Source organism: Xiphophorus hellerii, chromosome 2 (genome assembly GCF_003331165.1).
Source record: "Xiphophorus hellerii strain 12219 chromosome 2, Xiphophorus_hellerii-4.1, whole genome shotgun sequence".
NCBI lineage: Eukaryota > Metazoa > Chordata > Actinopteri > Cyprinodontiformes > Poeciliidae > Xiphophorus > Xiphophorus hellerii.
Window position 1 is genome coordinate 21,443,906 of NC_045673.1, and position 15,634 is coordinate 21,459,539.

Below are 15,634 nucleotides of genomic sequence, written 5' to 3' on the forward strand. Positions count from 1 at the left end.
TCAGTCAATGTCTTTTCCTAAGGTTTAGCAGGCCGGTGCTAGCCTCTTGTCCACATCAAGGTTAGTTAAGTGTTGCCGAAAACGTTCACTTATTCACTTGTGCCCTAGCTAATGTATACCCTGTATGGTTATCAATAACTGTTAACTACCGACAGGCGGCTTTCACACTGACCCAGGATGGCAAATATGGAATCTAACATGGAATCTATGGAATCTAACACAGATTTGGTCGTTCGACTTTCACTTGCACATGTCGGGATGAGTCGTGTGATTTCATTTGTCAGGCGATGACGCCGACCGGTTTTGTGAGTCGGTTTGTGAATATTCACAACAGCGAAGCGTTCCAGTGGGCGTACGTCTTTTTTGGACTTTACAACAGTGAACGGGGGGGAGGTAAGAAAGCGTTTCAATTGAAGAGGGCTTTAAATGGAACGGCGTGGAGAGTGAGTCCATATTCACAAAGACGGCGAGGAACACGTGTGCTTTATCGCCAAGAGGCCGTCGAGAACGATCTCGAGACTCTTCCCGCCTTCGAATCAGAGACAACAAACACATCTACGTCACATATTGAAAAATAAAGTTGTTGATTTTTTTTTTCCTTTCTCTCAGTATGTTTAGGCAACGATGACGATCATTCCAAGCGCCTCCTCGCTTTGATGTGCTTAATGAAGCAAAGATCTGCTGGTTCAACATCAAACTCCGGCCCCGGGGGGGCCGCGGTCCTCAAAGTTTTTTGTTTGTTTTTTTGTGTTTTTGTTTTCTTTTGTAACACCATGCAGAGTTTGACATCAGATGAAATCACAACTTCAAAATAAGAAAAATCCCAACAGCTGTCAAGCTTATAATGCCTCTCGGTTATGGCAGGTTGATGCTCGGTGGTCCCTCTCCTCAGCATCTGGTGCTTCTCCAGACCAGTTTGGGCCGGTCAGGTGAGGCAGGTGCGACATCTACAAGGCAGATACTCGGACAATGTTGCTCTGCGAGTACGTGGTGGTGGCGGTGGAGGCGTCGTCCGACGAGGTCGCCACCGGGGCGGACAGCCGGACCATGGACGGGGAGATGTAAGCCTCGTCGCACTTCAAGGGCATCGTCTCGTCCAGCTTGGCGTTCAGGCTGGAGCGGCTGAGGAGGAAAACCGGCAGAGTCAGTTGACCTTGAGAAGCGTTAGTGCGCAGTCGATTTTTGTAGAATATTTAACAGCTGTGGGAGTCAGTTTCCACAAAAAACACAAAAGCTTTTGTGATGGAAAGTTCTAAGAAATGTGCTTTTTTTTTTTTTTTTTGCTCTCTGTTTCTGAGAGCCCATAAAAAATACAATAAAAGAAACTATTTACTGAACTGCGTCTATGAAGCTTATGGTTTAGTACATGCATTGCTCTAGAAAAAGTAAGCCGTCTCGATTTTATTTATGCTTTCATTTCAATGAGGCGGACTTTCCTTTCGATCTTTTAAAGTAGAACTCGATCAATATTTCTTCTGGCATTCTGGAGATATTTTAAAGTTTTTGCTTTCGCTGTTTGTTTGGTTTTTTTTTTTCCACACAGATTTTCTGTGCAGCCTTTGTATACTGATAATGACAGAACACGCTGCAGTGTACGCTTTAAAAATGAAGAAAACGGACCAACCTAAAACCATATTATCGGCAGATGAATGGTATCGGTTTGCATTCGTTCTGTGGAAATCCAACAAAAACCCAGAGCAACGCCTGAATGACGCATCTTGCTTACTTCGATCATCTTCTGGATGGCAGAACTATGGGAGTCATCTTGCTGGTGCTTAAATCAGATTTAATTTTCGTCTATGAACTTTTTTTTTTTTCATATACTCTGCCTGTTAACAGATTGTGTCTCTGTGAAAAGTTGCAGATGATCAAGTGTCTCAAGAACCAATTGAAAGTTCGCTCTTAACCATCGAACACTTTTTGTTATGTTTCAACTACAAACTGACATTTTGTGTGATTTGATCAAATCGACCAACGCAAAGCTGTGTACAATTGCTTTGTAATTAGTTTCTGCTTACTTTGACTGGGCCATTGTAAATATGCATTCATCTAAACCACTGTATTGTGACCATGGATGTATGTTTAGGGCTGCTGAACTCATTCTCCAGTGTTTTGCAGGTTTGATTTAGCAACAACAAAAGCCTCACATCATTTTGATGTCGCCATCTTGTAGCACTGTGGTGAAGGTTTGTTCCAGACGATATGCAATATGAGTTTTCTGCTACACGTAGCATTTCGTATGGATGCCAAAAATGTTCCGTTTCGGCCTGTCTGACCGGGGAAACTCTGACCGCACTTGGCTGCACTTTATTTCATTGAGGGGCATCTTGGCAAAAAGAGCTCAGCGATTACTTTCAGTGCAACATAAAATCTGTTCAAGTCTGTGACTGTAACATTGCAGCATGTGAAAAAGGTTCAATCGGAATGACTTCTTTTCCAGAACACATGAAGCTGCCTGTTATATGAACACACAACACAGGTTCCCATGCTGCCGTCTTTATTTTTTTTTCTTTCCCCCTGTTCAGAGTCGATGTTTAGTGCATGCTGCATGAACACCGCTGTCAAAAAGTGCAGCATATCAAAAGTCATCACGGAAAACTTCATTTTTAATTCATGCTCGGTTTGACTTTGACGCCATCAACAGTTCTCAAACTGGGACAGGAAGATGTTTACCCCTGTGTTACATCATCTCTGTTAGCTCTGTAACGGTAACTGAAGGGATCAGTTGCTATAGTGTTTCTTAGTCTTTCATGACAGAGGATTTCTGCAGCTTAACCAAACAGGATACTTTTCATACGTTATGTTACTTTTTCACCTTTTTATTGGTCAAAGTGAAAAGTCCAATTTGCAGCCAAATGCGTTTAAAGCGTTCCTTCGTGCACGGCCACACTGTTACAACATGCGGTAGGAAGGGTGAAAAGGATGACGTGTCACTTCAGTTCCTGAAAAACGTGAAAACGTTTGTTAAGCTTTCTCATTTTAGAATCTGCATTTCATCTCTCAAGCAGGAGCCTTTAGATGCGTCAGACCAGCCACTGATTTCCACTACAAAACCATCGCCTGGGGGCCAGAAGGTTCTCGCTATGCAGCACTATTTCTTGTGTGCAGGCTATCTAGGTTTCTTGGGCGATGTTACTTGTTATACATTGCAACATCTTCAGTAATTCTCTCTGTTTATAGCAGGAAATGATAATAGTAGTGTTTATTTACATATTAATGGTGCCATTCATTTTTTAAAAAGCTGAGTTTTCTTACCTCATGTTTTTTTTCCCCCACGTTTTATCTTCCAACCCCCCCAAAAAACTTCAATCCGTTTTTATTCAGTTTTAATGTGACAAACACAAAGACTTACATATTTATAAAGTGGAAATAAAAAGTACACATGGTTTTTAAGCAACGAAAAATTTTTAGTAGTTTACCCATCGCTGGCATTCAGCTCCCCTCAGCTGCTACTCTGTAGAAGCACTTCTTGCTGCAATAGCCTTTGGAGAAACGTCCTTCTAGCTTTGCACATGTAGAAAATTATTTTTTTTCTTCTTCTTCCAAACAGCCCAAGTGTAGTCAGATTGGAATTGAAAACTTATTTGAACACAAATCTCCGTTGGGTTTCGCTCTGAACTTTGTATAGGCCATCCTAACGCGTGAATTAAACCCCTGGTCTCTCAAACAGCTGGAGACTCCCTTTGGAAACCTACAGACAATGCTGTAATCATTATTCAAAACCAGATTAAATTTTATCCAAAAAAAATAATAATAGTAATTTAAAATTATGGTTTAGACATTAATTGGATCAAATACTTAAATTTTTTGGATTTCTAATCTAGTCGTTGCAGCTCTGGCTTCAAGTATGTTCCTGTTGAAACAAAAGCAAGCCCACAGCATGATATTACCACTACCATGCTTTACAGTGGAAAATATGTGTTTGGTGTTATCCACAGTATTGGTCGTCATTTAAGGTAGCAGAGCACCTTCTTCCAAATGTTTGCAGTCTCCTCTAGACGCCTTGAAGCAATCCTTTAAGGAGTTTTCTTTTAATGAGCTGCCAAGCCTCATGGATACTTCCAATTAACGCTCTCTTTGCCCAGCAAGGTGTCAGATTGAAAACATTTCTGTGAGATGGTCAGAAATGAGATTATTTATTTTAAAGCCTGCACCAGCTTTAAACTCCTCCATAACTTTATTCCCCATGCTGCGTTCACTGGTTCTTCATACAGTTTGTTTATCGACGTCCTCGCAGGACCATCTGAGCCTGTCACAGAACAGCTGCATTCATGATGAGATTAAATTACACACAGCTGGACTCCATTTACTAATTAGGCAACTTCTGAAGGCGGAGGGGTGCGGCGGATTTGCTGGAGGAGGATCACAGTAAACGGGCCGCACAAGAAATGCGCGGCACACGTTTTGATGTTTCAATTTGTAGAGAAATGACAAGAATTATGTGCGTTTTCTTCCACCTTTTGTTCATCTATCATATAAAACTGGCTTGAAGGTGCAAAAATTGGAAAATGGTCAAGAAATGTGGACACTTTTGCAAAACCACTCGCTTCATCCTGGAGATGTGTAACAAAAATGAGGCAAAGGCTCATTGGAGGTCATTACTTCCCACCTGTTGGACACGGGCCGCTCTCTGATCTGGATGGTGCTGAGCTCCTGGTTGTTGGTGCTCGGCAGGCTGAAGCTGCTCTTCTTCCTGTGGCGCCGCGAGCAGCAGGAGCTGAGGCCGTGCGGAGACGAGGACAACGATGAGGTGCGCGAGCCCGACTTGTTCACCACCGAGATCTCCATGCAGTTGGCCTGGAAGGTCTGCTCGTCCACAAACTCGTGATTCTGGCAGAGGGAGAGGAAACGGGGGGGGGGGGGGGGGGGGTTAAAATTCGGCGTTAATGGGCTGCTTTTCGACATCAGCGTTTGCAAGTGCTAAATAACGAGCAAAGATGCTTCCGAGAAAAAAACCCCCGTTCCGATAGATGAGGGGAAAAAATGAATTATCAAGGGAGTGGGACTGTATTGGGCCAGATGTCCGTATTAAGTGCCATCTGTGGGAACACAACTGTTATCCCCGTGACAAATGAGCAGAACTTGAAGGTCAGTGTGGAGACGTGTCGCAGCTGCCGCCAGCAGGTGGCAGGGGGACACCGTGAAGGATCGGATGGCGTCCCCTGAATCACGCCTCTGTTCTCCTACTTCTGCTCGTCTCTCTATTATCTATAATGCACATCAAGAGGCCTAATGTAAACATTTGCGCAGCCATCTGAATGCTATATGTAACCTTTATGTGGCAGGAGAATCCCCCACTGAGTCACTGCTTCGGCATGTCTCTGCTGCAGCGGCTAATGAAAAAAAACAAAACAAACAAAAACTGTGCCACTGTATGTCACCAGCGTTAAAGAGGCTCTTTCATCTCTAAATTATAGATAACATAAAACAAAGCAGGCTGCTTTGTTTGGAAGAAAACAAGGTAACTGGCAGGCAGAGTCATGTTATCTTGAGCACGTTTCTAAAGAAAGAAAAAGCGACGACACGTTTCCCAATCCCATTTCTGGCTATTTTTAACTAGCGCTGCATATAAAATAGATTCTACAGTACGAACATGGATGGAAACGTCACTTTGCTTCTATTTTTATCTTCCTGTTTTGTATCTTTGTCAGCGACTGAAAATGCAGCCCAGACCGCAGGAGTAATACAGTTTTACATGAAAGTAAACCCTGTCATCAACCAGTTTGATAAAAATGTTTTTAAAAATATATATATATTACAGATGGAAATGTGAGAAGTTTGTTACTCTAATTGGAAAATTGGAAGGTGGAAAAGTTATTGCTTTCCGTTGGACACACGTTTTAAAGCTAATAATCTCTTTAGATACAATTTCAATACCAACATGGTGTAGTCAGTTAAAGTAAATTTAATCAAGATAAAGTTTATCAAGCTTTTTGTGCTCACATGCTTCCGGTGACATCACATAAAGCTCATGGCAACTGAGCAGTCAGAACAGCTGTTCTTTTTATTCCTTTTTTCCCTTCAAAGATGTTATACTGTATTCTGTCCGACTGCAAAAATCATGAGGCATACATGAGAACATCAAGCATTCACGATGCGTTTCATTAAGACATTTATTTTAAGTCTCAACCATGTTTCCTGCAGATCTGCTACGTCGTCTATGATTTGTACTGAAAATAATCACCATGATAAGACATTTTTAAAAGTGGTATTATGCTAACGGCTAGCCCTCCTGTACATGCTCACGCCATCGTTGCCACTCCAGTTTATGCCTCAGAGAGAGAAAGAGAGTTGAAGACTGAGCTAAAGTAAAATGAATTCAGGCTCATACTTATGACGGAAAACATCAAAGGAAAAATTAATTAGTAAAATGAATCAATTTATGAAAGGTAAAATTCTCGCCACCCCTTGAGCAACTTGTTCACTCCCTCGCCTGTGGAGGCGTCGCACCAAGAAACAACATGAAAACCTCTGAAGAAGACACTGAGCACAACTTTCTGCTCCATGAAATGCAAACAAAAACGGAGTGGCGGCAGATTTTAGTGGTTGCAGGATTTGTTTTGTCTTTGGTAAAAGACCGCAAGCCATAGCGCTAGACTCACACGTTTGTTTTGGTTGTATTTACCCAGAATGCTCTGCGCTGCAGTCCGCTTCCTGTTTTTGGAGCGGTCTCTGGTCCACTTGCATCTATACATTCAAACCACATTACAGTTCACTGCAACCGAACCAAAACCTAGGCTTTTAGGTGGACCAAAGTTAAGGTTTTGGGTCCACATCAGAGTTTGATTGTGCATTCACACCTCCACAAACAAACCGGACTTTCTAGACAAATGTACCAGAGTTTGATTAAAGCAGACTAAAGATGACTAGAATATGTATGTTTTTTATTTTATGAAGTCCTGCTGCAGAAATTCATTTTTAATTGAGCATTTACTTGTATTGCCAGTGAGCACTTGTTGTGCACATTAAAACATACAAACAAGAATCCCCCGGATAATATCTTTAACTAAGAAAACGTTTCTTACCGTCGTCTTCTCCAGGCAGTGCAGCAAATGATGATGTTGGCTCTCAAACGGAGGGTTGGCCGCCTTTCCAACCAGGGCTTGTCCTGCTTCCTTAGAGGCCTTGGAAAACACAAAGTTAAAACAGACAAAGACAAGAAGAAGAAGAAAAAGAAGCTGCAGTGTAGATGAGCAGGCTCAGACTATAAAATGAATAATCAGTTGCAGTGATGCGGTTTGGGAAAAAAAAAAAAAAAGGCCAAGCACTGAAGTTAAAATGCTGATCTGTAGCTTGGCAGCCAATCTACTGCATTAGATGCATGAAAACTTGGGCTGACTGCAGAGATGCACAGAGAGATCGGCCGGTGACTGGAGTTGGATGATTTTCAGACAGATTAACCCTGACTGGTGACCTGGCAGGCAGAAACTCAAACACTTTATATTTTTTTCGGAGCAGTAATATTACGTTTGGCCTAGTTGTGCTAAATCATAACTCTTTTTGGCATGGAAATTGTTCCTGAGTGTAAATGACACAAAAATAGCTTTCTATCATAAGTCGGGTGTTGTAAACTAAGTCAGACGGAAAAAGATGTAATTTACAGAGTTTGTGCTTCCTCTGACTTGAATTTTATTTTTCTTAAAGAAAACTGAATTTTGATCCAAACAAGAGCTGGACTTCAAAATGTGTGAACGTTTTGCTTCAATGTCATTTACATGTGAAATTCTGGTTGTTTGGTGACGTTGATAGTTATCACCAATTAAAAGCACCAAAGCAAACCTAGGTTTTAAAAAGTTTACGTTTCAAAAATGGCAAAAGTCTTCTATGATACAATTTCTATGGTTAAAATAGTTTTTATTCAGATGCAACAAAAGAATTAAATAGCAGCGGTGCCTCTACTCCACCAATGTCTGCTGAGTGTGCACTGCCACTCAGCTAGCTGAAAGAGGACTAATCAAATTTTTCACACTTACTGATGCAAAAAATATTTACAGTCCCAAAAAGTAAGCAGAAGGAACAGCAGCTTTTAGCTTGACAGCAGCAATAAAATAAGGTTTTTATTTTTCTGAGCCGTGTCATGTTTTACTTTTGATATTCCATCCAAAGTCTAGTAGAAACTGTTGCTTGCAACGATAGTCATGCTAACATAAGATGCTGACAGCAATTTATACACTGTTAACTCTGGAAACATTTTGCCTTTACTTTGGAAAAATAAAATCCTGTTTAACACTCGCTGCTCCCCAGCAGACACTGTGTGTTGTTGCCTCTGCTCATCATGTAATTAACTGGTGATTACTGAGGCTGCGAAGGTTGAAAACATATTTTTAGGGTTGTTATTTAGAGAAATAGGCTCAAAATAATTCACACCCCTGCTAGATTTCGGGTTAAAGGAATCTTCTAATTTTATTTTTATTTATTTATTAGTAGAGTGGGTCAGCCAGATTCCCAACTTCAATCTGATAGAGAATTTATGAAGGGAGTTAAAGATTAGAGTGACAGCATGGAGGCCTTCCAACCAGACTCATCACCAAAGACAAATCAGTAAAGTACCAACTAATTTGATTTTTATTATTTACAAGAAGAGTAGAAGTATGTTTTGGCAAGCCATTTTTAATCAAAAATAAATCAAACAGATAACTTTTGTTTATAAGATTGATGCAGTTATTTTTGTTTCTTTGCATTTTCAACGACATGATGGATTCAAGTTGGCTGAATGAAATAATTAGAAAATTAAACTAACAGAATGCAGAGTCTGCTAAAGTTGGTGTCAACAGTTCAAAACATTACAAAACCTCCCAAAATTGACCAAAAATCTCAGATCGTTGCATCTCTAGTTGAAATGTGGGATTGTTTGTTTTTGTACAAAATGGACGATGATAGTCGAATTCAAGCTAAGCTCATTTCAGAGCAACAGCAGTGGCGCACCTCGACACAGATCAAACACATTGTTCCAAACAAAGCACAAATTTCAAACTAAAACACCACCACACACTGATAAAAAACACATACACACACACACATAGTTGATGAAGCTCTGCGCGGCTCTGGGATGGACGGCATGTTGCATTAGTCTACAACCTGGATGCTCAAGAAATCACACACACAGATCAAACACAGAGTTTAGAGGAGATGCAGGCTGAGCACACAGCTTCCACGGCCCGACGCGCTCTTCGACAAGGCCCCCTTTTTTGGGTTCCCTCCTTCCCCTCCAAACCCTGTTGGACAAACATGCAGAGCTTGATTATGAGTCAGTGTGGCTGCGTTCCACCGGAAGAAAAGAGTCCCCCGCCCTCAAAGCCCCCCCATTCAAACCCTCTTGCTGTATGGGACAGAGAGATAGCGTTCATGTCAATGCTGCAGCCGAAAGGTTTGATGCAAGAGAGAGGACGATCACACTGAAGCACTGGAATGACATCGGCCCCTATGTCACTGCATGAGAAGCCCCTACCCGCCCTCCCAAACCTCCACGTTGCGTGTGTGTTTGGTGGCATGCCCCTCCCTCCCTCCCACTCCGGCCCAGCCCAAAGTCCCTCCTCGAGCAAAAAGCGACATGCAAGCGTCAGCGAGGACCCAGGTCGGTCAGCCCCCATGCTGCTGCTTGGCGCCGTTACCTCCTCCAGCGCGTCGATCAGGAGCCCGTTTTGTTTGTAGCGCATATAGGCGTTAGTGCCCCGAATCTTGGCAGCACGGATTCTAGCGAGGCGAGTTTTCTGTTTGAACAAACAGAACCTCTGTTTTAGCCCCTGACGGTCTGTCTGTCTGTCACACTAATTGGGTCTGTCTCTGCCTGACAGCAACAGAACTGGGCAGGGAGAAGTTCTGCTTAAATCTGCTATTAGGAAAACTCTGCCTTGACAAACACTTTAAGTGGAAAAAGAAAAAAGAATAGTATAATTTTTTTATTTTTTATTTTTAAAGCTGCTGACATGATAATCTGTAGATATATGATTTGTTTAGGCTTCGTCATTCCCTTCTGTTATTTCTGACTCCCATTGAAATACACTCAAGCAAGTTGAGACCGTCCCGATGCGAACATCCACACAAGCACAATAAAAGATTAATATTCTGGAAGATAGTGTTTGCCCTGTCATTCTGTTACAGGCGGATAAGACAGGGACAGAGGAAAAATGGCAGAGAGAAGCAAAACAAACACTATAAAAAGAAGGGAAGAGGAAGGAGAGAGGTTGGGGGCTGGGGTGGGTCAGTACCCTCTGGGCTCGTCGTTTCTCCGCCCGCTGGCTTTGGTGGTAAATACGGCTGAAGTTTGACACTATCACAGGGACAGGCAGGGCGATGACCAGCACCCCACTCAGAGAACATATGGACCCAAACACCTTCCCCACAATCGTCTTTGGCACCATGTCACCGTACCTGAAAGACAGAAAAAAACACACATCACTGTAGAAGGGTAGGAGAAAGACTATATATCTATATTATTAGATTATCTAACTACACCGTGTTCCAAATTATTATGCAAGTGATATTTTCTCAGATTTTCTTAAATGGTCAATGCAAATGATGGTCAATATAATTTTCAAGTCATGAACTATTACAGTATAAATCAAAGTTTACTGAACAAAGCTCCCCATGGGAACAGTAATTATTTCAAAAATAAAAGACTCAATATGCACTGTTCCAAATTATTATGCACAGCAGATTTTCTAAACATTTTATGGATTATAAAGAACTGCAAACGGTCATTCTTTGAATGTGCAGCATTAAATGGTCACATGTACTAAAATCAAAAGCTATTTCAATCAAAAACATCTTAACAGACCGAGTTACATGTTAACATAGAACCTTCTTTGTTATCACCTGCACAATTCTTGCATCCATTGAACTTGTGAGTTTGTGGAAAGTTTCTACTTGAATTTCTTAGCAGGATGTCAGAAAACCTTCCCAGAGCTGCTGGTTTGATATGAACTGCATTCAGATCTTCTGCTTGAGGAAACTCCAAAGGTTCTCAATAGGGTTGAGGTCAGAGGTCAGAGGAGGATGGTGACCACACCATGAGTTTCTCCCCTTTTAAGCCCATAGCAGCCAATGACACAGTGGTATTCCTTGCAGCATGAGATGGTGCATTGTCATGAATGAAGATGATTTTGCTACTGAAGGTACGGCTCTTCTTTTTGAACCATGGAAGAAAGTGATCAGTCAGAAAGTCCATCTATTTTGCTGAGGTCATTTTCACACCTTCATGGACTCTGAAGGGGCCGACCAATGATTCTCTCCCCATGATTTCGGCCCAAAGCATGACTCCACCACCTCCTTGCTGACGTCACAGCCGTGTTGGGACGTGGTGGCCGTCCACCACCAATCCACTACTGCGTCCATCTGGACCATCCAGGGTTGCACAGCAGTCATCAGTGAACAAGTCTGTTTGAAAATTAATCTTCATGTACAACTGGGCCCACTGCCACCGTTTCTGCTTGTGAGCTCTGGTTAGGGGTGGCTGAACAGCAGGTTCATGCACCACAAGCCTCTGGAGGATCCTCCACCTTGAGGTTCCAGAGGCACCAGCAGCTTCAAATAACTGTTTGCTGCTTTGTAAGCAGCAAACAGTTGGTGCTTACAAGGGCATTTTAACAGCTGCTCTCTTAATCCGATGAATTTGTCCAACAGAAACCTTCCTCATTATGCCTTTATCTGTACAAACCCATCTTTGTTCTGAATCAGCAACAAATCTCTTAAAAGTACGATAACGCTTCAGTTTTCATTAAATATCTAATGTTTTCATATCTTGTCATATGACACTACACTATCTGATGATTTTCATCAGCAGAGAGATTCTCTCTTTCCCATATTGCTTGAAACCTGTGGCCTGCTTAATAATGTGGAACATCCTTCTTAAGTAGATTTTCTTTAATTGAGCTCACCAGACAAACTAATCAACCCAGCTCTCTGAAATTAATTATAGTGATTCAAAGAGCCCTGACACACAATACCATCTATAAATTTAATAGCACAACAAAAGAATTATCTTTATGACACTTAAATCAAATTTGCATAATAATTTGGAACACGGTGTAAACCTATTTATAGATCCTTGCAAAAGTACTCATGCCTTATGATAATTTTAAACACAGTTGCTTGACAAACATAAATTTCAATGTGTTTTATATTATGAATCAGCACAAAGTAGCGAATAACTGTGAAGTGGGACAGAAGGATGCATCAATTCAATGCTTTTCTGTGTGTGTGTGTTTTTTTTTAAACAAATCAAACACGTGGATTACTTTTGTTTGTTGAATACTAACACCTTATTGAACCACCTTTCGTTTCAGATTAGAGCAGCAAGTCTTTTGGGGTTGTGTCTCTTCTAGCTTTTCACATCTACACTGGCATTTTACCCAGCAAATAACTGGTCAGACTGGAAGGAGGTCATCAGTGTCATCAACTACACTGATGACCTCAACATCAGTGTCATTTACACTTTCGTCTTTACACGAATGTTCGATTTGATTTAGATCTAAATTTTGACTGGGTGGTTATAACACATAAATACACCAATATTCAATAAATTAGAATATGAGTTCAGACGATGCCTTTTCATCAGATTGAAAGCACCTTTTGAAAATAACCTTTAAACCAGTATAAAGCATACTTTTTATGAAGTCCTCATTTCTGTTTTTAAAAACCAGCCTTTTTATTGTAATATTCTAAATTTAAATGCCATGTTTTTATTGCCTGTAAATGGGAAGTCATCATAATTTGCAAAAATAAAGGCTTTTAAACATCCATCTAATTGTGTCTAATTAATCTCTGAAATGTGTTTCACTTATTAATAAAGTTCCTGAAATAAATTGAGTGTTTAGCCACATTTTAATTATCAAATGGTTCTGTATGCCTTGAATTTAACTAGGTTTGTCCAAAGTGCAACCATTTGTTGCCCTTTGCATAAATTAGTGACACCACTAACCACAATTCAAGAATGGCACAAATGTAGCCTGACTGCACAGGTGGTTGTTGCAGGTTAACTTTTCTCTGTTTGGACAAAGTTTTTTTTTTAAGAGTGCATATATCTCATTCTTGTTGCTGAGAAAATAAAAATACAAATTTTTAGACAAAAGAAAAAGGAAAACAACACAAAACCTGTAGGAAAACATATGCCTGTCTCTTATTAATGTAAAAACACAATGCTTTGGTACTATAATGTTCAAAAGCTATTAGCTCAATAAAAATATGACGTGTAATTTGCTGAGGAGCTAAAAAAAAACAATTGTATGTTCAACTTTCTCACCACTGATTTCCTTTGGTAGTGTCAGAGTAGTGGGGATGAACACAAATGCCGGCCAATTTGGATATTTTTTTTTTTACAAATGACTTTAGAAACCATGCATGATTTCATACCTTGTCTGGTTTAAATCACAATAAAAATAATAGAAAGTTTGTGGATGCAACCTCACAAATTGTAAAATTTGGGGTTGGGAACACGTTTGTCAGGTACTGTAGCTGCTGTGTGTTTCATGTTATTTTAGGAGTCCTGAAATAGTTACACTGACCTTGGATTATTTCACAACTTCAAATAAGAAGTCACACATTTGAAGCGGGTGAGGAATAAATAGGACTTCTCTGAAGACTACTCGTCTTGGCCTACTTTCCTTTCTGTGCCACCCTCCTTTAAAAACCCTTTTTCATATATAATTACACACCTGCTGGCAGCGGCTAATGCCTTCACGTCGTGACCAAATGCGCTACACATCCTCCGTGACCTCCGTTAGCCAAACAGCTTGTGAAAGATACGGGGAGCGGTTTCACATGGAGCGCAAGCGAAGAGGGGAGGGGCGGTGGGCTGAAACCTGGGGAGTTTTGTTTGAGACGGTGCTACTGTGCTGCTTTGTTCTTTATTGTCATATTAAAACTGGTTGTGAATTATGAAACGCAGATATGGAGTGAAATCAAGTATAGGAAAAAAAAAAAGAATATCGGAAGCTTTTGTAAATTTTCAGTAACAAACGGGCTTTATGTAATGAGAACAGTTTAAGCATAATACCAAATTTGTGTTGCTGTGCTATTAGAAAATCAGATGTGACTGCTCTTAACATAAAACTCTGGTTTAATCCGACCTTTCCTTTTTTTTTTCCACCTGCATACCTTGGTTCAATCTCCTCTTTTTACCCCATTTACAGACTTTTACCGTTTTTGATTTAATGTCACTCCTACCTAAATGTTTCTAATCAAAGGGAAAATGGTTTTCCAAGCCAAACTGACCCTATGTGAGAGAGCTGTCCACCTAAAACTAACAACTGGTTGTGCCACCCATGGCAGTAACAACCCCCATCAAGCATTTGCAGTAAACGGCAATATGTCTTTGCAGCTCTGTGGAGACATTTTGGACCACTCTTGTTTTCAGGATTGCTTTGTTTGAGCCATATGGAGGGTTTTTGAGCATGAGCAATCTGTTTATGATTATGGTTATGTCACTGGATTGGAGTCCAGGACTCTGGCTTGGCCACTCCAAAACCTTCATTGAGTTTGTTTTGGGGAGTGGTGGGGTCCTTTAGTCGCTCAGACATGTCTGCTAATGTCTGTTAATGTTCTGTTCTATGACCTAAGTGTGCTTAAGCCTAATGTCACGAACCAATGACCGGACTTTATCCTGAAGCAGCAAAACACCTCCTGATGATCAAACACCCATCCCCATATTTACTTCTTAAAAGTTGTTTGTTTTTCACCAGATATAAGAAGAAGCACAACTTTATGTCCCACTTTTGTCTCCTAAAAGTCTTGAGAGTTATCAGGATGTCTTATAGGAAACATGAGATCTCTTTGGTCAGCAGTGTTTCTACCTTCAGCACACTCATTGTTATATTTCCTATTGAACTTTAACTTTACTCTAACTTTAACTGAGACAAGTGAGGACTGCAGGGCTTTAGGCATTGTTCTGGGTTCTTCTGTGACTCTTGGATGTACTCTTGTAGTACTTTCAGAGGTCAGCTACTGTTGGAAAATTCACTACTGTGCCATCCAGATTACTCCCGCTAAGGTTTTCTAGAGTCCTAAAGACTTAAAAAGTCTTTGTAACATTTTCTAGGCTGATTTCTACAACTTTTTTTCCCCTCATTTGTTCTTTAAATTCAGCCTACTTCATGTTAACAGACAGGTTCTATTTAAATAATTCAACTCAGCAATCCAAAAAAGATCTGGTTAATCAAAGCTGAATCATGATTTACTTATATTTACTTATAGCACTTATATTTTCACATAAAGCCAGGTTGGTTCACATAACTTTTTATACTAATGAACTAAGTCATTACAAATCAGCTTTCTGAGTTTGGTCATGATTTCTTTTTTAGGTGTGACAAAAAAAAGAATAAATTCTGTAAGGAAGAAAGCACTTTTATCACAACACTATTTCCATCATTTGTGGTTGTGAAGTTTCTCGTACAATTTTGTTGATTGTGACCCATAATCAAATTGAGATAAATTAGAGTTATTTCCTCAAAATAGATCTTATTTACTAGTGTCACATCACCCTTAGATTAGACATAAAATAAATTCCAAGCTAGACAGTGAATTATACACCATATACTACAACAAAACCATGTTGCATCTGTGTATGTAAAAAGTAAAAGGCAACAACATCTGACACTATACTTATAGAGTTGTGATCTTGCATACATTATATTTCAGA

The 15,634-nt window shown here is 40.4% G+C and overlaps 1 protein-coding gene across 2 annotated transcripts in view; it reads right to left on the reverse strand.

The window, feature by feature from the left end:
- Nucleotides 1-599: 599 nt before the first annotated feature.
- Nucleotides 600-15,634, reverse strand: part of LOC116735702 (potassium voltage-gated channel subfamily D member 2-like) — a 73,281-nt gene continuing 58,246 nt past the window's right edge. The window contains exons 3-7 of one of the 2 annotated variants that reach the window (XM_032587745.1): nucleotides 10,209-10,371; nucleotides 9,612-9,710; nucleotides 7,026-7,124; nucleotides 4,610-4,830; nucleotides 600-1,122 (exon numbers count right to left, since the gene is read on the reverse strand). In XM_032587745.1, the coding sequence (XP_032443636.1) occupies nucleotides 948-1,122; nucleotides 4,610-4,830; nucleotides 7,026-7,124; nucleotides 9,612-9,710; nucleotides 10,209-10,371 (757 nt within the window). In that variant the 3' untranslated portion in view covers nucleotides 600-947. The remainder of the gene's footprint in view (nucleotides 1,123-4,609; nucleotides 4,831-7,025; nucleotides 7,125-9,611; nucleotides 9,711-10,208; nucleotides 10,372-15,634) is intronic. The other variant, XM_032587752.1, reaches the window with a different exon arrangement.